Source organism: Myotis lucifugus, unplaced genomic scaffold (assembly GCF_000147115.1).
Source record: "Myotis lucifugus unplaced genomic scaffold, Myoluc2.0 scaffold_69, whole genome shotgun sequence".
Classification (NCBI taxonomy): Eukaryota; Metazoa; Chordata; class Mammalia; order Chiroptera; family Vespertilionidae; genus Myotis; species Myotis lucifugus.
The window spans coordinates 5,295,703-5,317,742 of NW_005871117.1; the positions used below are offsets into that span (position 1 = coordinate 5,295,703).

Below are 22,040 nucleotides of genomic sequence, written 5' to 3' on the forward strand. Positions count from 1 at the left end.
CAGAAATGTGAAAAGAACATGAAACCAGCCCAAGCAGCTCTATTAGTTCTAAAAGATGACAAAACACCATTTCTTTCTTTCATCAAGTCAGAAAAGAAAACCCAGAGTTCCACAGGAGGTTAGATGGGAGTCACCCACGATCCAGGCTCAGAGCCCCTGGTGCAGATGCCTCCGACCTGGGCACTAGCACACGTTCCTGCCCCCCAGCATCGCCGAAGAGCCCCAGGCATGTTAGCCTCATCCCAAGCTCCCCTCCTCCCCTGCTCCTTCCTCCTTCAGGCAGTCATCCCTTCTCCAGGCCCTTCGTCAGAGTTGGCCCTGGGGCAGGTACCTCATATCATGTCCTGCACACCCACTCCCCAGAGCCAGGGATAGCCTGGCCTTACCTGAGACGATGGTGTAGCCAATCCCCCGGGGGCGTCCTTTGTCCTGGTCGATGGCAGTGATAACGCGCACGGTGGTGCCCTGGGTGGGAGAGAGAAGGGACTTGAGTTTGGCTGTGCGGCCCCCAGGCTGCTGCTCTCTTCCTTTCTAGCTGTCCTGGGACCGCAGCTTCCCTCTCAGGTGGATGCTGCCAGGCCAGCCAGGGGAGGAGGTGCTGGGTGCTCAGGCCTCAGGTGTCCCCCTCGCCCCTGGGACATACACTGAGGCCCCCAGGCAAACACCTGTGTCCTTCGGAGAGGCTGGATCTTGCTGATACTCTCACTCGCCCTTCACCTCCCCATCTCCCATCATTCGGTGAGACCAGCCAGGAGAGGAGAGCCGATGGAGGAGCAGCCAGTCGGGGTGCAACAGATCTGGCTTCTATTTCAATCACCCATCCAATTGCTGTGTGGCTTTAGGTCGGTTGCTGCACCTCTCTGGTCTCAGTATGCCCCACCTTAATACGAATAACAGCCAAAACCCTGGGACCTTGTTCTCACTAGGACCTGAGTAAAGAACATCAATGATCAATTACTCTAAGAATGAAAGTACCATAAATCCTAAAAGCGAATGTCTCCAGGGATGACTGTGGCAACCCTGGGCCCTATGAACCATTGCCCATCTAGCACCGCAACCCGCAGTTCCTACCTCAAATGGCTCTCCCACTCCCCTTGTATTCTCCTTGCAGCACTAGAGGAGGAGGGACCAGGAGCCAGGACTACCAGGATGGGGATGCAAGGGTCCCTGCTCTTGGGAGCACAGAGTCTGTGGCAAAGGGTCAAGGACATATGCATGTACACTACATACACATGGGTGCTTAGATACAGAAGTCCACCTGGAGGAGCTGGCAAAGGATTGTACATGTAGCGACAGTTAGGGTGGGGTCATAAAGAATTCGTAGGAGTTTGCCAGGGAGAGAAATGAAGAGGAAGGCGTTCCAGGGAAAAGATACAGCACAGGCAGGGGCTGAAGAACAGAACTCTCTAGCAATAAATCCATGTGAATGGGCACATTCAACTACCAGTTGATGATTGACTGAATGAATGAATGAATGAGAGGATTCTAATATCACTACCACTTGCTGAGTCACTAGCTCAGAGCAGCCTTCACTTTGCTCCCCAGGCCCTACCACACCGCTGTCTGGCCAGCCATGCCGGCTCACCATGCCGCCTCAGGTCTGGCCCAGGCTGCAGTTTTCCCTGCTCAGTGGATAGCAGCATAGCCCTGTCCCTGTCCCCTAGGGCAGTGATGGCGAACCTTTTGAGCTCGGCGTGTCAGCATTTTGAAAAACCCTAACTTAACTCTGGTGCCGTGTCACATATAGAAATTTTTTGATATTTGCAACCATAGTAAAACAAAGACTTATATTTTTGATATTTATTTTATATATTTAAATGCCATTTAACAAAGAAAAATCAACCAAAAAAATGAGTTCGCGTGTCACCTCTGACACGCGTGTCATAGGTTCGCCATCACTGTCCTAGGGAAATATCAACCCTGACATCTGCTTGCATAATAAAGGGCCCCCTGGCCTTGGTGCCTCTCACCCACTCATCAGCTGAAGGCTGAATCCCGCAGGCTGCATCCTGCGTCCCCATCTGAGCACCTTCTCCTGTGGCGAGAGGCTTGTTTCCTGACACGGGCCCCCTGACCTGGAGGGTGGGGCCCTGGGGTGCAAGGTGCCTCCCCTCCAACTCCTTCCGGTCTCACTGCCAGGACACAGGAGGGGCGCCCACCATCTCACCCTCCCCAGCCGATGCTGCCCCTGCCCAGCTGTCTCCCCATATCTCCTGGAGCCCAGGGGTGCAGCCCAGAACAACTCCCAGGTCGGCTGAGAGGTGAGAATGTTCCAGGAGAAATGTCTCCCACAGAGAGATGGACACAGTCCAGGGGCCGAGGCTGTGCAGAAAGCAGGCCAGACCCCTCCTTGGGGCCCCTGCCCAGGGACAGCGGCTCTGGCTAGATCCCTGCGAGAAACGAACTGTTCTGAAGAAGCCAGAGAAAGACACTGTCAGATGAGCATCCACTGGGTGGGCTCTGAGGACCCGAGTGGTGCCAGAGCCTGTGAAGTACCAGCAGCAGCAGGAGCTGTCCTGTCTCGAGCAGCCACGCAGTGTCACGGCTGCCAGTATTTTCTATGTACCAACTCACTTCCCCCTCACAACGGCCGAGACAGCCCCATTTTACAGAGGCAGAAACCGAGGAACAAGAGTTAAGCAGCCTTTCCAAGTGAATGATGAAGCCAGGATTCAAATTCAGGTACTTCGGCTCCCTAAGGATCTTGCCTGCCAGGTGCTGCTGCCTCTGCCGCAGGCTCTGTTTCAGTAACGATAACGGTTATCTGTGAGCGTGGTTGCTATAGTGCTTCTAGACCAAGCACTTCACAAGCACTAACTCAGGCCAAATTTGGGAAAACCTACTTACCCCACACCTGCCTCGGAGATGCCCAACAGGTGTTACTAGGCTTAAGGCTTCGGGAGTAGTCAAGTGGCAAGGAAACCTGGCACCCTTTGTCCCCAGACTTGCTCATCTGAAGACAGACTCTTTCACGTAGCATTTGTGAACAGCCCAGACCCGGGAGCAGTGGGAGACCGTTTGGAAAGCCCTGCACTAGACTTGAAGGGTCTACACCAACGCTTCCCCACACCACCCTACAGGGAGCTCCTTTTTGGAGCCTGCCCTTCCGGGGGTCACTCCTCACTCAGGAGAGGCCTGGATTTGTCCCCAAGAGGAAACCCTGAGGGTGTAGGACTCTGGCAAAGGCTCCAGCTGCCAGGACAGGCTTTCTGGACGTGGGACAGCTCCCTTCTTACAGCCTCATCTGGCCTGGACCACACACGTGTTCTGGCATGAGGGTCCCGGGCCGCCCCTGGGCTGCTGAGGGACCGTGGGGTTTGGGGGTGGGCATTGCTGGCCTGTGCAAAGAGGAGACTTAGTGGCCGCAGATCCCTCAGTCCTCATAGCTGTGCGCGGACCTTCCCTGAGGCCGCTCCTGCACTGGCCGCCTGGCAACCTGGGTGGCAGGGCTCAGAGGGGTCTAGCAGGCAACCCGGCACCGGGCGGCAAGGAGGCTGGCTCCCAGGCAGAGCCACACCTGAGCTTCTACAGAGTCAGATCTAAAAGGCTCCTGACAAAGTTTGGGATTTCATCTCTTTTTGGGTAACTAAATCCATTTTTAATAAAACTCTGAGCTTTTAATACAAGTGCAGCCACAAGGACTGGCAATGTTATGAGAAGGAATTAACAGGGAGGAATGGGGGCTCTTGGGAACCCACGAATCTTGTTTCAGATTATATTTTCAATATACTGAAACTTATTTCCAAAGACGAGGAGATGGAGAAGGAGGCCTCTGCCTGACCCGGAGCTGGGCCCCTCCCTGGGGGTGCACCAGGGTGTGGCAGGAGAGCAGGTGGGCAGGCTCAGGAGGGCTGGAGGTGGGGCTCACCTGGCATGGGCTTCTTCTCCTTACAGGAACCCGCGTTGTGAGGAGGAGGCCTCTTGGGAGGCCCCCCAGAAAGGCTGAAGGTACACGGGCCTGTGGAGTCCCAACTCCTTGTGGTGGGAAGAGCAGTACAGCAAGAGGGTTAAGGTTTAACTCTATTGCCAGACTGCCTGGGCTTGAATCCTTTGAGTTACTTTACCTCTCGCTGCCTTGTTCTCCCCATCTGTAAAATGGGTGTAATACCAGTTCCCACCCCTCAGCAACTGGCACATGTAAGACAACTTGGAAGAGCGCCTGGTCCACAGCAAATGCTATAAAAGTGCCTGTTGCTACTCACTGGGGCCGGAACCGCTGTGAGCATCCTATGCAAGCTGAGGTGCTCTCCCCTGAATGCATGTGCCGTTCCAAACAATGTTAGCAAATTCAGACTCCCCAGCACCCTACACTAGTAATCCCCACCCTAGAGGTAAGGCGTTTTCTGAGGGAGAGCCAATATTTGGGGAGCACCTACTATGTGCCAAGCACGATGCTGGGCACCCAACATAGGCTCTCCACCTTTTCCTCACAGCCTCCACAGTCAGGGTCCATCTGAGGGAACGGGCTCTGAGGGTCAGGGGTTCCTTGAAGTCACAGGTGGGTGAGCGTGCCTGGGGTGTGGAGGGCAGTGTTGGGGTGGGCCTGGGTGGGTGTGCCAAGGCAAGGGTTGGGTGAGGGCTGAGAGGCAGCCTCACTCACCCACCCATGAGGCCTGCTACCAGTAGGGTCATCCGGGCAAAGGCCAGGAAAGCTGAGACTTCTCCAGAAGGAACGTGTGGCTCCCCTGCTCTCCGAGGCCTGCCTCCTTCCAGAGACGCGGGCCAGGGGGCAGCTGAAGCCAGCACCCGGGCTCTGCCTGCCTCCATCCTGGTCCACCTCCCTCTCTCCCCTCCCCTCCCCTCCCCTCCCCCCCCCCCCCCCCCCCCCGTTTCACGACAGGATTAAGGACCTGGAAGGGGGAGTCTCTCGGGAGGGGGAGGTGCCCTTGGGGGGAGCCCGGTGGGTGCTGAGGGGACTCCGACCAGAGCTGCCACAGCAGATTCTGAGGCAGAAAATCCTATTTCTCAGTTCTTAATTCCAGTCAATTCCAGTCAAAGGGCTGATAGGCATCGGCCGGCAGTAATTTGTGCAGTTTATCCGCTCTTTTCACCTTCTATCGGTCCTTCACTGACGGGCAGGCTGACATGCCGCTGCTCGAGTGAGGAAATTAAAATTTGATGCAATAATCCCAAATAAGAAGGATTTTATTAGGTAATATATACACTTTAGATGAGGCATGCTGGCCTGATACTGTGATAGAGAGAGGCATACATGCTGGGAGCCGCAGATAAAGAGGGAGAGTGGGCCGGGGTCCGAATGGAGGCCCCGGCCAGCAGAGGCGAGCGAGGCTGGGAATGGGGCCGCCTGGGTCCCCCACCGGGGAGGCTGAGCAGGCCAGGCTTGGGGTGTTCTGCGTTCAATCCGGGCTCCACACTGTAAAGGGACATGGAGGGCCTGGATCAAGGCACAGAAACCAATTAGAAGCCTGGAAAATCAGGCTCGGGTGCGCGGGAATCGGCCTATAGCAGAACAGCCGTGCAGGGGGGCTGGGCGCTGGAGGGCTCCTTCCACGTGGGCGACAGGGAGGAGAGGCAGAGGCGTGGACGCAGAGATGGCTCGGTGGCACTCGGGAGCAGGGAGAGCCCCAAACCCCCAGGAAGGAAGGCTTCAGTGTCCTCGTGGGGACAAAGGGACAACCCAGCAAGACAGAGAGATCTCAAGATCCCTGCGCCCGAGAGAGAACACATCAGATGTAAGAAACCGAGCGTCAGGAGAGAGGCGCTAAGGGGAGTAGGTGTCCCTGTGTGCCGGGCCTGAGGGTCACCCTAGCAGGAGCCTGTGGGATTATAGGAGGGGGTGTGGCTTAGCACAGGGCCCCGCACACAGGAAGGGCTTAATAACATCTAGTTTATTAAGAAAAGTGTGAAACATAGAATGAATAAATGGATAAACTCAGAAATCTGCAGATCTGAAACAGTATTAATATTATTTGGCTACAATATAGGGATGACAGAACAAAACACACTGAAGGGTCTCAGAGGACCCGCATTGTCAACACCCTTCTCACTGGCTATCGGGGCTGAGATAAAGCTGAGGATGGGACCCCCCAGTTCAATCCAACTTCTATACCTCAGGACTGGCTGACTCATAACCACCGGGACTGACCGCCTGCAGTGCTGGTGCTTGCGGGGCACCTGCTGGGTGCTCTACCCGAGTGTGCTAAGCCCTCAGGCAAGAGGGGCACTGTGGACACTATTGGCCCGTCTCCCACGAGGAAGCAGTCTGGAGACTGGTGATGTGGCCAAGGCGAGTGCATGGCTGCGCAGGGACCTTCTCCAAGTTCCTCTGGCTGCCCAGCCACCATCACATCCTCACTTCAATCAACAGGTGGTTCTACCCATCTTCTCTGCATTTGGTCCTGGGCACGATGCCCTCGGAGACCCACAGGAAGCTTGTAACAAGCTCCAGAGACTCGGGTATTTTGATCCCTGGGGGCTGTAACGTCACCCACTTACACATCAGTGAACATTACAGGTGTGACTATACTTTAGTGGTAAATTAGGCAGCAGAGGGAGTCAATTCTACCGGAGCTGAGGGGAGAGGGATGGCTATGTCTGTGGGCCAGTGGGGATGAAGCCAGGAAAAAAAAATTAACAAAGGTGGTCAGTGAGCTGAAAACCAACAGATGGTCTTTCACATGAAGGGTGATGACTGGGGTGAGAGGGCTGGTATGACCCTTCACTCATTCGCTCATTCATTCATCCATCCATTCATCCATCCATAAACACTTCCTGAGCATCCATGTTGTGCGATGCCCACAGCAGACCCCAACCCTGCCGAGATATACTTTAAGTCCATACGAGGAGCAGAAGCGGAGCAGGCTGTTTAGAATCATGAGAATTAAGACAGGGTGTCCGGGGCAGAGGGCAGGCGGGAGGGCCTGCCTTCTGAAAGGTCAGGGAAAGCCCCCTGGCTGAGAAGACGTGCGCTTAGCAAAGATGTTTTGGAGGAGACAACCTTTAGGCTCAAAGGCTGGAGCCTCTGCTTCCATGGACCACCACGGAGAAGGCTGTGGTAGAGGCACTGAGACGCCCCCCTCCACCCTCAAAGCAGCTCAGACACCCTCTGTAGGAGGCCAGAAAGTGTCTTGTTTGTTGGACCCTTCAGTCCATATCTGGGCCCAAGAAGGAAGTGGCTACTGCACACCCAGAGGCTGAAGCACAGTGCGATCATCGGGCCAGGCCGAGTCTCCGAACTGCAGGTCAGGCTGACTGGCCTGTGGTGGCCCAGAGGCGCGGTCTGCAGCCGGGTCAAGGGAGGCCCGCCTCTCGCGTGCCCTGAGCATCCACTTGTATGTCCTTCCTCAAAGCCCACTGAGTCCTCTCAAAAGGAAGGGCACGTTTTTCTTCCCACAGGAGCTGCTCCCCAAGCTGAATGTCCAGGGATTCATCTGCCCAGAGGAGCTGCCTTTTCCCAACTCATCGGCCCACAGCGGGTATCTTGCCCAGATTGCACAAAAGCACAGATGGCTACCAGGCGAGGGGTGCTGTCACTGCTCGCCTGGCCCACAGCTGAGCGGGCACAGGCATGTGTTTTGTTCTTAAAGACACCCAGACACGGTGGACTGAACCAGAGGAGGCACGTGGCCCCAGGGCAGCCAATCTACAGGCTGGTTGGTGATCTATGACCCTGTGACATGGCACAAAACCCCGAGCACAGCTAATCAGGTGTCTCTCCTGAAATCCGGGGCTTGAGAAACCTGCAGCCTGAGCCGCTGGGAGGGGCAGCTGGAGCAGCGAGCTCTCGGGGAAGAGCCACGTCTGAGAGGGCCTGCGAGCAGAGGGCACGCTGCCACCATCTCGGAGCAGTGTCCCTGGGCAAGAGAAGTGGATGGACCCATTGGCCTTGAGAGATAAGACTGAGCCACACTGGTGTTTCCGTGAGCCTGGCTGAGTCCAAAGCTGCTCCCAGCCCAGGCTGGGCTTTCCAAAGGTGTCCCATCACCCACATACATCTTTCTGCATTGCCCCCCTTCACTTGCCCTAGCAAGTCTTTGTTCTTGGCCGCTCAGAGCCCCTGGGGATGGAGTGAGGTGGGGTGTTGAGTGAAGAGGGAGTTGGGTTTTCCCTGTGCTAGGACACCCGTCCCTGCCAATCACTGGGATGGGGGGAGGGGGGGCGGAGAGCAGGAGAGCCAAGGAGGAACCTGTCCCACCGGGCAGGGAGGTCTCACCGGAGGAGAGTGCTCGTAGATGTTGGTGCTGTAGGGCAGGTTGATGAAGATGGGGTCCATGTCCTGGACATCTGTGATGATGATGGCCAAGTTGGCCAGGGTGGACAGAGGCCTGGTCTTGTCTTGATCCTAAGAAGACAAAAATACACAGCCTTAGGTGAAGTGATGTTGTGGACAGGCACACATGCACACAATACACACACGTGCACACATGACATTCACGTGCACAAACATGTGTGCACACGTGCACACATGTGCTCCTGCACTCCCACAGGGATGTGGAAGTTCAAGAACTCAAGGACCCACACTGATCTCTGACCTGTGCAGGAAGACACAAACAGCCCCCCAGAGCCCAGTGAAAGGTGGTTAACCCAATGTCGCAAACAGGCTGGAGCGGAACTCGGTCTCCTGCCCTCAGCCCAGCCTGGGCCTGACCCCCCTGGATATCTGGTGGGTGGGGCAACTGGCTTGGGATTCACCCAGGGGGGCGCTGCTCCTTTCCATGCCCACTTTCTGCCCCCTCATATCCCCGAGCATCAACATCAAGGGAATGACTAGGATGGGGGTTCTTAGAAGAAAGGCCCTTGGACCCCAGAGGGGCAGCTCTGGGACCTGGGTCCCTGCTCTGCTTTTGGGTTTACTGATCAAGTTATGTTTCCAGTTGAACCAGTAGGGGGAGCTCCAGGGCCTGTGACATTGGGGGACTCCAGGAAGGAATCCCGGGAGGTCACAGGCCATCCCCCTGTAGCCAGATAGGCAATGTTTATACCCTCCTAGTTAGCTGGAAATGTAGTCCTGTGAATGCTCACCAAGAAAGAAAACCTGAAACCCCTATTTTATTACCCTAAAATACACAGCCCACTTAAAGAGCCCACTACTATTGAGTAACAATAGTTAACAAGAATAGCAGCTGCATGCTGAATACAGATTATATACCAGGCGCTGTGCGAACACCGCATTTGCTTTTGTGGGTGTTATGTGTGTCTCAGTCAGTTGAGTTTACAAAGACTCAGAAAGGTTATGTAACTTGTCCAGAGTCACACAGCTGGTAAGTGTGTACCCAGCACTCAAACTCAGGTCCTTTTGACATAAAAATCTGCCCTTCACTCTCTTGATGTGGGACCCTAACATAAGCTCAGTCCCTGACTTGCTGGGTCACCTTGAGTAAGTTCTTTCCCCTCTTGGAGCCTCCGTTTGCTTTTCTGTGAGATGAAATGGCCTCTATGGACCGTTGGGCTTGTAAATTCTCTGGTCTGGGAATTGGGGAGCAACTGTCCTGGGCTTAGACTTGCCTTGGTTTGTCTGGGGTGACCTGCACACACACGGCATTCCCCACATCACAAACCTAGTGCCTGCTCCTGCCCTCCCTGACTGAGCTGGGGAGCCTCAGGAAGGAAGGGCTGGCTGTTTTAAGAGTCCTCAGGGGCAGCCAAGGAGAGAGTAGAGGGCCTTCGGGGATGAAGAGTGTAGCAATGGAGGGGAGAGTCTGGAGGCAGGAGGAGCTAGGCAGAGGGACCACGGGGAGGCAGCTTCCCAGGCTCCAAGACCAGGGTGTCCACAGTCTAGGCTTGGGGACTGCCCATGGTGAGAGCTCCCAGCCAGGGACCCGAATGGCCACCAGGCAGACACGGCCAGAGGAGGAGGCCTGGCAGGAGGCCCCTTGACCTCTTGGGCAGGGGCTGCCAGTGGTTCTGATCTGCCATTACCAGGCTTTTGCTGGCAGCTGGCTTTGTCCATCCTGGCACCTGCCCTCCCCATCCCACACTGTAGCTTCAGTCTTGCTCCTGCCACAGATGCCCACGTCCAGCCCACACTGGACTCCATGGCTGGAGACAGGGAGTAGGCATAGCTGGCAGGGCAGGCACCTTCCCAGGCTCCCAGCTGTCACTCTGGGCCTTCAGCTCTCGTGCTTGGCCACCTTGGTACCCACCCAGTGGTGGCTGGAACCCACCCTGCTCCCTGCAGTGCCACATAGGAGAATCTCCTTGGGGAAATGCCCAGCGGCCAAGGGCACAGCACCAGCCCGAGAGGGATCTGTGAATGGGAGGTGGCGCGTGGGTGTGGGGTGGAGGGAGCCATCAATACCAAAGGGAGTCCTACGCCCCTCCTGCTCTCCCACGTCAAGGCCTGATTGCTGGGAGATTAGCAGCAATTTAACTGTATTCACCAGCCCAGCTTGAGAGGCCCCGCCACCCGGACTCACGCCTGTGCCCAGCTCCGTTCTCTCCCCCACCTGCACGAAGCCATTTATACGGTGGATGGAAATGATCGCATAAGGACAGGTTCATAGTGAGAAGAGAGCAGGCATCTGTGTGTTTCTGGGCCCAGGGGTGGACCAATGGGGAGTGGTAGGAGGGGACCACCCACGTGTGGGTGCAAGGGAGTGCGGAAGGGGGCAGGTGGGTGCAGAAAGCGGCTTCTGGCCTTGCTAGTGCCCCAACCCCGTAAGTCAGCTTTGCAAATATCAGCACACACCTCCTCCCTGACAGCTAACACTTAGCCGGGGAGAAGGAAGGACGAGGGTGTTGTCTGCAGTGGCCTCTCCAGGGGCCGTTGCATCTTGACCAAGCCTTGGGGAACCTCATCTCTCACAATCAGGCCCTCGATCCATCCAGTGGGTCTTTCCCAGAGATCTGGGCTCTGTGACCAGCCATGTGGAGCCCCCAGTGCTACTGACAGCCCCCACTGCAGCGTCATAGATCCAGGGGCTGGATGCTGTGTGTCAGGCAAATGGGTCCTGGAGGATCAAGAGGGACCCCAGTGATTGGTTTCACTCTTGGCCTGAGCTTTGTAAAAAAGTCTGCTCTCCTTGCTACCAGCTGAAGGCTCCAGCTGTACCCGGAGGCGGTAGCCGGGGGTGGGAAAGAGGAGAGTAGAGGGCAGAACTATTTAGGGTATAGCGTGCCTGTCCCCAGGGCCCTGGCAAACAGCGGGCGACAAAGGAAAATGACTGTGATGTTCTGGAGACTCAGAGACCCTTGGTCGTGGGCGCTGGACTGGGCGTCAGACAACCTGGTTTTGGGTTCTCATTCCTCCACTACTCCTCGGCTATGAGTCTCAGCAGTGTGAGCCCCAAAATGGGATAATTATTTCTCTCCCACCCCCCTCTCCTGACACACTCATCCTGGAACTCCCAGGGCCCAGCATGGTGCTTGGCACAGATGGGTGCCCCCTACTGTGTGAGTGTCATCACTCTAGGGAAGTGGCCAGGACCCCTCCCTCTGCCTCCGGTGTGTTGGGTGGTGTCAGGACACAGCTGGGGTCACACCTCTGTCCTGTGTCCCATGGTGAGAGGCCACCATGAGTGTCCTGTGGGGTTACCAGTGCAGATGCTGGAGCCCCGCGGCCGGGGGACTGCGGACAAGTCACCGAATGCCTTCTGTACCTCAGTTTCCTCATCTGTAAACTGGGTCTCTTTATAATGCTTACGACACAGGGCTCTTGTGAGGTTTAGTGAAGACAATCCATTGAGTGCTCAGCACAGTACGAGGGACACAGCACGGACCGTCAGCAACACGCGCTGCCATGATGATTACCATCACCGGCATCACTATTCCAGGGTCTGGAGTCGCAGGGCTCTAGGTTGATGCTCTGTCACCCCTTTCACGGCTGGGAAGAGGCCATATCTGGCTGTGGGGCCCCAGCACGGACTCACCGTGGCGTTGACGGTGAGCTGGTAGGCCTGCGTCGTCTCGTAGTCCAGCTCCTGGATCACCGTGACGATGCCGCGGGCACTGTCGATGGCGAAGAACGGGGAGGGCGGCTGGAAGGAGTAGAGGACGCTGCCGCCGGCACCCAGGTCGGGGTCTGTGGCGTTCACGATGAAGATGGGCGTCCCCACCGGTGTGTCCTGGGGTGAAGCAAAGCAAACAAAAGGGTGAGTGGAGTTCGGAGCAGCTGCCTCCACCGCAGACTGTTCCCCCAAAGCCCATTAGCCACGGCCCTCCAGCCAACCAGACCGCGGCCTTGTCGTTTTTATTCTAGGAGGGTTCAGAGGAATTTAAAATTCAGTATCTATTTTCCCCCTTTTTTTGATGGCCTCCTGGTGGCTGTAACCGCGCCAGTTCCAAAGATGATCTGCTCATCCTGGAGTTCTGGATGAGAGCCTTTCGGTCCCCAGCCCCTGCTTCTGGGCAGTTTCACTTCCTCTGTTGAGTGCACCCTGGCCGCCCAGGCCTCAGGTCCAGATCCGCGTGTCGGGAGGTTTCAAGGGCAGGGAGTGGGGAGGTGTGTGCTACGGGCATGTGGCGGGGGCCCAGGGGGCTTTGCCTGGCACCACAGAGGTTACCCGGCTTGCCCTGGGGTGGGGCACACACCTGCCACCCCTAGGTTGTGGCAGCCTGCCACCAGAGGGGCCTGCTCAAATGTCACCACGTCCTGGGAGCCTTCTGTGATTCCCTCTGCCACTCAGTGTGTAGAGACCCCTGCCCCTTTCTGACTTGGGGTCTCTGGTTAAATGCAACTTCCTCATGGAGACTTTCCAGACCCCTAAGGCAGGGCAGCCCCACTCGACCCCAGCCGGGCCACTGTTTATGCTCAGGGTCCCGCAGCACCCTGGGATTCTCCACCCCCCACACTTATATCATTGCACAGTGAGTGTCTGTCTTTCCTCACAGCCCATGTGCTCCACGAAAGCCATGGGGCATTGCCTTGCCTAGCACGGTGCCGGGCATGTGTCCGATGTTCAGTAAATGTCCCTTAAGAATACACGAAGGAGCCTCTCTGACAGCACTGAGCACATTATATTACGAGTATCTGTTTGCACCAACTGTCGGCTTTCACCACGGCAGTGCCCGCCACAAGGCGTGGCTGGTAAGCGTGCCTGCTGACTGAGTTAATTTATTCATAATTTAGTGAGCTCTGGACACATCTAAGGACAGGCAATCTAATGAGGCCCTTCACAGAGACAAAAAGGTAAAAATCTCTGCTCCCGCTCAATGATAGCTATAGGCCAGGTCCTGTGCTGGGGACTGCACCTGCCAGCTCTGCGGACAAGCAGCCTTCGAGGTGGGAGCCACTATCCTGTTTTTGAAAAGAAGCTGAGGTCTGGAGAGGTTACGTAATTTGCCCAGGGCATAGAGCTAGGCGGTGGGAGGCCTTCAGTCCAGGTCTCGCCCATGATCTCAAGCCCTATGCGAAACACTTCTAAAATACTGATGGCAGTTCCTTCCCTAACGCTGCTGTGTGGTGCCAGGGACGACCGCCAGCGTGGGTGGCACCTCCCAGACAGGAAGGTGGGACTGGCGGTAAGCTCGCCGAGGGCGGACACCGTACTTCTGGTCCTCTGCGCTCTGTCTACACTGGGACAGTGATGGGGTCCCTTCTGACACCTGCGGGCTCTTTTCAAGAAGAGCATCCACATCGCTGCCCCTCTCCCTGCTGCCGGCCGCGACCTGGGCCCTGCGTCACTGCTGTGAGCAGCTTCTTTCTCTGGGGACCAGGCTTGGGCATGCGAACAGCCCTTCCCCAGGACGACCTGCCTGAGAAAAGGGTGTCCTAAATAAGGTCTCCGGTCAGGCTGGAAAGGGCCCCCAGGGGAAACGCCATGGCGCTGCCACTGTTTCTAACCCACGATTCTGTCCATCACCAGGCAAGTGTCAGGCTCAACGGCCAGGCTTAGCACCTGTCCTTCCCCACCCAGCACTGAGGACAGAGGCAGACAGGGAGGCCCCTCTCCTCACAGCACCCAGGACTCCCCAGCGCCCTGTGCGTAGAACGCAGGCCCTCGCGGTCTGGGCCTGTCTCCTTCGCACTTTATTTCCTGGCAGGTATGGCTTCTTGGCCTCTTCGCTAAGATCATGCGTAGCATCTTATCAGTTTAATAGTTCCTGGCAGGTAGAGTCTGTACGTCTCAAACCCAGCAGGCTCCCTCACACGCCTGGGTTCCTGGACCTGCTCTTTCTTTGCTCGGTCTGCCCTATCCCGCTCCGTGGCTTGGAAAACAGACGCTCTCCTTCCCTCAAAAATAGAATCAAGTGTGCAAGGGGGCAGAGCGGACGAGTGCTGGGATTTCAGGGGTGGACAGACTTCGGTTGGAACCCGAGCCTTGCCGAGTGTCTTTGAGCCAGTTTCTTAATCTCTCTGACCCTCAATCCCCTCTCTGTACACTGAGGTTAATAAGATGTCATAGGGTTCGCATGAAGAGTACAGGGAGTCATGAGTGTAAACTTCCCAGCATCTAATAAGGGCTTCGAAGATGGCAGGTGTGATCTTATTGCCGGACACCGTCTAGAGGACTGCGGACGAGCACCTTCGAGGGCAGGGCAGGGAGGTGCCCAGAAGCACTGTGCATTTTCATGACACTGCGCTGAGCATTCCTTGTCTGCACCCCAGGCCCACTGAGTACCCTGTTCTGCTCCACCTCCCCTCCATTTGCCCACACTAGGGTGAGCTCATTGCATCCCCAGGCTCCCTTGCCGGCTAGCTTCTGCCAAAGGGGGGTGCTGGTAAGAGCTCAGAGTTTGGGGAGGTGCCAAGAAGAGAAACAGGTTGGGGTGTTACTTCCCCACTCCCCCCAGCTCCAGCCCCACAGCCCCGCAGACCCGCAGCCCCTCCTTCCTGGCCCAGCTGTTGGTGGCCTCTGGCAGCACTAAGCCCTTCCCTCCCCCACTCAGCCCCAGGGTTAGTGAGAGCTTCCCTCTGCAGCTAAGTCTCTGGTACCTTAGCATCTCTTAGTCCCTTAGCCACATCCGCTCCTCCCCTGACCCCCAGCTGCAGTCTCTTCACTGAAATGCCTTTGTTGGAACTATTTGGGATGAACTGTTCCCTGGGGGACCCTGATGGGACACTTCTGACACCCGCCCCCCCCCACTAAGCCACCACCCAGAGGAGAGACACGGCTCCCACTCCAGAGAGAATGTCAGCTGTCCAGCCTGCTGCCCCGGGGAGGAGAGGACATTTCACCGGTCTGTCCGGCATGGTCTCTGCAAAGGGTCTCAGAGATCTGATCAGAAGATTTAAGAGCAAGAGCCAAGAAGATAGAGAAGAAGAAGGGATGGTCCTGTGTCTGACCTTCTTGGCTTTTATGTTTCATGCCCTGCAGTGGAAACCCATTTAATTTCTGCATAACTTAGAAAAGGTTTTAAATAGGCCTGGCAAAGAGCCATCGTGTTCTTAGAAGGGACGAGCCATTGGAGAGAAGAGAATGCTGACTTCCTGCATTTCAGGTCCCGGGCGCCATGCTCTGTTAGGGAAATGAGGTGTGAGGGGACAGTCATCAATCAGCAGGTGCACCGCGGGCTCCTCCGAGCACCCAGCTGCTGTTCCATGGCGATGTGCAGATGTGCTCACAGGTCCACGCAAGCAGATTTCCGCTGTGGCGCCAGGTGCGGCCGGGTTTCCAAGCTCACCGCAGGCAGTGAGACTTGGTGGCTCGGAGCGTGGACGCCAAGTTTGAGACCCAGCCTTTCCACTCACTTGCCGGAGCCCTCAGACATAGGCTGTTAAAGTGACTCATTGGGCCTCAGTGTCCTCACGTAAAGGAACATGTGGAAGCGGAGCTGATAACAGTACCTACCGTGTAGGCTTGAGAGAAAGATTACATGAGTTAAGGGGGAACGGGGGAAGCTCGCCGAGCCAAGTTCACAACAATATTGAGCGATACTCCATAAATGGTTGTTGTAATTATTATTATGGTAATAAAATACCATCACAGGCAACCTGAGATGAGCCCTGTTTAAAGAGGGTATTAGAAACTGTAAACAGTCAGTCTCTTCATCATGAACGTAGACAAACGGGCATTTGAAAATTCAGAAAGAGAACATTTCTGTTGACTGCCTCACGGTTGCTACAGACAGGGTCAGGGTGGGAGAGCCTCTGGAGACCCTCCCACGTGGGTTTGGGGAGCCTGTGGGAGGAGGGGTGGGATCTGAGCAGGGGTGGGCGGGGCACCTGGAGGCCAAGGAAGCTCCTGAACACAGAGGCCGGGCCTGACCAGGCCCCTCCCAGGGAAGGCTTGAATGTGAGAGCTGGCAGGAATCTTGGGGAGTATCCAGTCCAGCCTCCCCATTTTACAGATGGGAAAAGTGAGGGGATGTGCCTTGCACTGAGTCTCACAGGTGGTTAACAGCAGACCTGTGCCTGGAAATCAGGGCTTTGACTCCTATATAGTGTTTTTGTCACCTCCCCCCGAGATGCCAACCACTGCCTCCCCACTCACCCTCCTTCCAAGTAAAGGTGCTCTTTACACCCACAGCTCTCTCTGCTCCAGGGGAGGGACCTAGGCAGCCATGTCTATACCAAGTGACTTCAGACCCAGGCAAATCTGCTTGGTCCAGGGGTGATCACCTGACTCTAACAGCCCAAGCGGATGGGGTGTTGGAAGTGAAATCAACGTTCTGTGGGGACCTGGAAAAGAAGCTTCTTGCTGTCTGGTTAGGGCTGGTGTGGGCGCCATGACAGGTCGAAGCCATGCAGAAGCCACAGGTTGCAGGTGGCAGAAGCCACGGGCAGGCAGAGAAGCCCATCTTGGAAAGAATGAGCACATGAGGGAGAAAGGCAGAGATGAGGGGCTCTGGGCACCCCCTGCCTGGTCTTCATAGGCCCTGGCTGTGGTGCTGACACCCCATCTATTCTGTCCTTCCTGTGTGGGTACCCCCTTTGCCCACACTGACTTCCATAGGTCTCAGCCCCTTCCTCTCCCCAGGCCCCCAAATGCATCCAGCCCCGGGCAAGGCGTCCTCATTCCTGCAGCTCTGCCCCAGGCTCTCCCTTATCCTCACTGGCTGGGACTTCCTCCCTTTCATGCCCAAGGCTGGGCCACAGAAAGCAAAGCTCCTGGCCACAGAGCCTAGACTGTGGAGGGCATAGGAGGTAATAATGGGGGAGGAAGAAAGCAGCCTGGATGAGTGAGTGCTGGCTCCTTTCTCCTTTTAAGTGTCTCTTTTAACATGCAAATCCACTCAGGTCCCTGCAATGACCAGCATGCCTGTGGGGTGGCAGGGGTGGGCAGGGGACAGCTTGATCATGGGCTTGACACAATCAGCTGACAGGCCTGGAGGAGAGATGCCCCAGAGAGCCACACTCTGCCCACCTGGAGACGAGGAGACGGGGGAGAAAGTGCCTCTGTGGTGTCTGGGCTTGAGGTTCGGGGTCTACAGGACCATCACTAGGGTGGGCCTGGGCCAGGAGGCAGGGCCAAAGGCACATTTCAGCTGGGGGTAGGGCTGCCCATCCTGGGACAACTCCTCTCTGCATATTCATTATGGAAACTGCTGCTGGCCCACCTTCCTGTTGGACTGGAGCAGCTGGGCTTTGGAGAAAAGGCCCCATGGGGGGTGATTACTCCCGCTTCTGAGGCAGGCCTCTCGCCCTGCCCACTGCTCTGCCCCAGCTCTGCTTCCCTTGCTCCTTCCCCCAGGCACCCCCGCCCAGTCCCGCCCACTCCCTCAGGGCTTCTGGGCCACTTCAGTGGAAATCTCCCAAAATGCACTGCTCATGCCTCCTGGGAGCCAGGGAGTGTGTTTAGGCCTGATCCCCTGCAAAACCCTTGCACCTGCCCAGCTGTCCTCTCAGCAAGGGGCCCGCTGCAGGCAGGAGGCAGACAGGGCAGGCCCCTGCCCCTTCCAGGGCCCATTTAAGCTCCACGTCACTTCTGATGGACCTGCTGTAAATGGGCCACCCCGTGCAATTCACAGACAAATAAATCTTTTCGCTGCTCCTGGGGTGACAAGGGAATAGACTCTGGGAAAGTTCTGCCGTGCAAGGGATCTTGTTCGTTAATAATAATGATAAATAGCTCACTTCTCAATGCAGTGTGAGGTACATTCCATGCAGGCTTCTACAGAGGTGGCTCGGGTGCTGACTGGAACACGTGTGTGTGTGGGGGGGGGGGGGGGTTTGCGAGTGCACTGAGGGAGAGAGAGAGGGCCAGACAGAGAGAGGGGCAAAGAGGGAGGGTGGAGAAAACAGAGGTGGAGAGAGTGTAAGGAGAGAGTGTAAAGAAGGGGAGGGGGGGGAGGAGGGAGAAGGGATGGCAACAGGGTGAGAGGGGCAGAACTGGGGGCGGAACTGGGGGCCGAAGGGGAAGTGGGAATGAAGGGGAGAGAGTTTGTAGGAGAAAAGAGAAAGGAGGAAAGTCGAGGAGAAAGTGACCAACTTAAAGGGAAATAAGGAAATTACAGAGGCAAAGTTGTGAGCAAAGGAAAAGAAGTGTAAAACTGTGACGCAGAAAAAGAAAGGAAGGGAGGAGGGAAAAAAATGCAGCTATACCCTCTCATCTTCTCGGTATAACTGCCCCCCTCCTCCTCCCCCCCCCCCGCCCCCACTAGATGTATTCTGTACTTTTGACCAAACCTCAGCAACAGTTCCACCATTTCCACTGTAGGTGCCATCTCTAAAGGCAATATTAATATTTATGAAATGCTGCTAGATGCTGCCACAGTCTTTAATATCTTATTATCAAGCCTGTTATAAAATGCATTTGTAATAAATTCCTGACAGATAGAGTTCTGAGAAGGCGCGGGTGGCTCCGTGGATCTGAGCTAGGAACACACCCTCCTGGAACCCATGCTTGCTGCCCAGAGGCTGGGCTGCTGGGCTCTGAGGTGGGGGAGGGGAGGGGATCAACCCTCCATGGTCAGCATTTTTATACATCTCATCTCATCACCTCATTTTTCCAGTTAGGGGAAATGGAAGCTCAGAGAAATGAAGCAACTGGTCCAAAGTCACACAGCTTATTAGTGCTGGAATCAGGATTCAAATTCAGCTCCCCTCTGGGGACCCCAGAGACGAGGGTGGAGTGTGGGCTCAGGGTTCCTGCTCAAGTGGGGTTGATCCATTCACTTCCCTCTATGGAAGGGCTGGGGGCTACAGGTTGCCTGGGTTAGGGAAGAAAGGGTTTACGGGGAGCTTTGGCTCCCAAAAAATTTCAGAAGGACGAGGGTATCTCAGAATTTGCGCATTTTCCCTGGGGATCAGGAAATACGCTCCCACCGTGACCAGAAGAATTACTAGTAAACTCAGAGGTAAAGGCCCTTCTGACAAGGGGGAGCCTGGGGCAAACGGGGGATGCCTTTGGTTTCGCTGAACGCCAAAGCAGGCACCTCCTCACTGCAGACGCTGGAGGTGGGGCCCACTGGGGGGTCTGGGAGGGTGTCACCTCCGCACGGGAAGTTTTAGAAGTTCTGGAGCATTCTGGCTCACAGGGGAGGAGAAATGGAGTCCCTGAAGATGTGGGCAGTATTTTTTTCTTAACTAGGCAATAAGGTGTATGTGGGCACCAGCTGAGAAGAGGGTCCAAAGAGAGAAACAGTGCGGAAAAGAGAACCGGGAGAGGCAGGTCCCCATGGCGCCTCCATGGATGCCTCAGGTGGCCCCGTTCTGTGGAGGAGAGGGCACAGCCGTGTGTGCACAAATCCTCACGTGTACACCCGTGCTCCAGCTCCTCTCTGTGGAGGAGTCAGGAAGAGATATCACAACATCCCTTCTTTTGACCAGAGCTGCTCTCTCCCAGCTGATGTGTGCTGGGCTCTAAGAGGTGACGGGTCCGCTCTGAGAGCCGAGGAGGCTGCCGGGTGGAGGGGCCAGCTCCTGGGGCCCGCACACCCTGGCTGGGCTGCAGCCCTCCCCAGCTGTTCCACGCGTCCTTGGAGCCAGCTCAGCACTCTCCCAATCCGAGTCCCTCCTCCTCTTCAGCTTCCAGCTGTGTCCTGCCCCTCTGAACCCCAGGAAGACTTTCATCAAAGTGCTTACCTAATGCCCCCATGACTTCCCAATGACTGCCAGTGTCCTCACACCTGCTGATCTCAGACTCGCCCTCTCTCTTGCTTCCCACTCTTCATTCGTCACCAGGGCCTGTCAATTTTTCCTTCCGCATTCCCCAAGTCATTCCCTTTCTCTGTCATTTACCTTGGCCACCTCTCTAGTCCTAACACTGCCACTAGCACCTAGAAGGCATTCAATGAATGTTTCGACAGATCAGGACTTCCTGTTCAACATGGCAGATTGAGCGCATCCATTTACTTCTGTTTTTGTCCCAGCCCCTCACCAAATGACACCAAGTGACAATATGGGAATTAAAAATGCATAAATCCACAAGGGCAAAAAGAACAGGAGAAAAAATGACAACAAATGAGAAGTGTCAACAAAATCCTGGCAACGAAACAGATGGAACTGAAAACTGCCTTAGGAGTGAGGGGAAAGCCAATAGGCTGGGGTCTCAAACCCCCAGGAAAGCTCAGGAACTGGAGACACCAGGTGACACTGCAAAATGAAGACGGGCTGCAGATCTGGAAGAATGGTTAGACTCCCAGATGCCCTCCCCAACTCTTACAGGAGACAGGAAGTTTACTTTCCGGAGGGAATGAGTTCATCAGACTCTGGACTCAGACTGGAAGGGGGACAAGGCACATTAAACAGGAGATTAAGTGAAAATCTGCAGCTCCCCTTTCCTCCTAGCCATGATCAGTCCTCTTTAAAACAGTCTCATGAAAACAGAGATAGGAAAACTGGCCCAAAAGGAAACACAAATACTAGCATGCTGGAATTCCCACAGAGAAACAGCCAGTTCCTCACCTAATCGTCCCACAATGAGCCCACTGGTGAACAAGCAGCCTCCCACCCTGCCCTGCCCCAACTCACACAGCGAGCTTCCACGCAGCCAAATGTGGGCTCGTTTTTAGATATGAACAGACAACTAAGGGTCATGAAACATTTGAGAAGAACCTCTAATATGAAAGACAGTGGTGGTAATGGGAAGATAGTAAAAAGGAATAACAATAATAAATATCGTTAACATTCTTAGAGAGATAAGACATAGTATCTTTTTTTTAATATATATATATATTTTATTGATTTTTTACAGAGAGGAAGGGAGAGAGATAGATAGTTAGAAACATCGATGGGAGAGAAACATCGATCAGCTGCCTCCTGCACATCTCCCACTGGGGATGTGCCCGCAACCCAGGTACATGCCCTTGACCGGAATCGAACCTGGGACCCTTCAGTCCGCAGGCCGACGCTCTATCCACTGAGCCAAACCGGTTTCGGCAAGACATAGTATCTTTAAAATAAGAACATTCCAAGAGAAAAAAAAAAAGAGCTATTAGAAATGAAAAACTCAACAGAAGATTTGGAAGATAAAGTTAAAGAAATTTCTCCATAAAGTAGAACAAATCTCAAAAAAAGATGGAAAATGAGGGAGGAAAGTAAGAAAATTAGAGAATCAGTTCAAAAAACCCAATGCCCAACTAGTAGAGATTCCAGAGAGAGGAAACAGAGCAAATGAAGGGAAGGAAATTAGCCAAGAAGTAAGGTAAGAAAATCTCCCAGATCTGAAGGACATTTCCAGGTAAAAAAAAAAAGAGCACTATTTATTAGGAAGAGAGACCCACAGAGCAAAACTATGAAGTTTCAAAGCACTAAGTACTTTTTTTTTTTAATTCCAAAGACTTTCATAGAGAAAACAAAAGACTATGTTCAAAAGATCAAGAATCAAAATGGCATCAAAGTTCTTAACTCTTACATTATAGGTTATCACACAATAAAGAAATCCACATTATGGGGAAAACTATTTTCATTCTGGAATTCTATACCCAGCCAAACTATCTCCAAATACAAGTGTAGAATAAATACATTTTTAAAAACAAAGTAAAAAAAAAAGTTTCCATTAATCCCTTTTCAGGAAATTACTGAAGGGTGTATTCCATCAAAATGAGGGTGTAAACTAAGAAAGAGGAAAATGTGGGACCCGTGAACAGGGGAGCTAATACAGGAGACAAAGAAACTATCAGGGTGAATCCCCCTTCCCCCATGATCACCCATATCAGGCTTCTTTAGCCATTCAGCCTCCAGAACAGCACGCAAGCCAGAGCACAGCCCGTTTGGATTGGAGCAGAAGGATGGATGCTCCAGGGCAAATGGCGCCAAG

At 54.7% G+C, this 22,040-nt stretch overlaps 1 protein-coding gene across 1 annotated transcript in view; it reads right to left on the reverse strand.

Annotated features, from left to right (window-relative positions):
* Nucleotides 1–22,040, reverse strand: part of LOC111826336 (cadherin-23-like) — a 172,592-nt gene that overhangs the window by 38,382 nt on the left and 112,170 nt on the right. The window contains exons 6-8 of the mRNA XM_023755136.1: nucleotides 11,829–12,023; nucleotides 8,174–8,302; nucleotides 387–465 (exon numbers count right to left, since the gene is read on the reverse strand). Coding sequence (XP_023610904.1) covers nucleotides 387–465; nucleotides 8,174–8,302; nucleotides 11,829–12,023 — 403 coding nt within the window. The remainder of the gene's footprint in view (nucleotides 1–386; nucleotides 466–8,173; nucleotides 8,303–11,828; nucleotides 12,024–22,040) is intronic.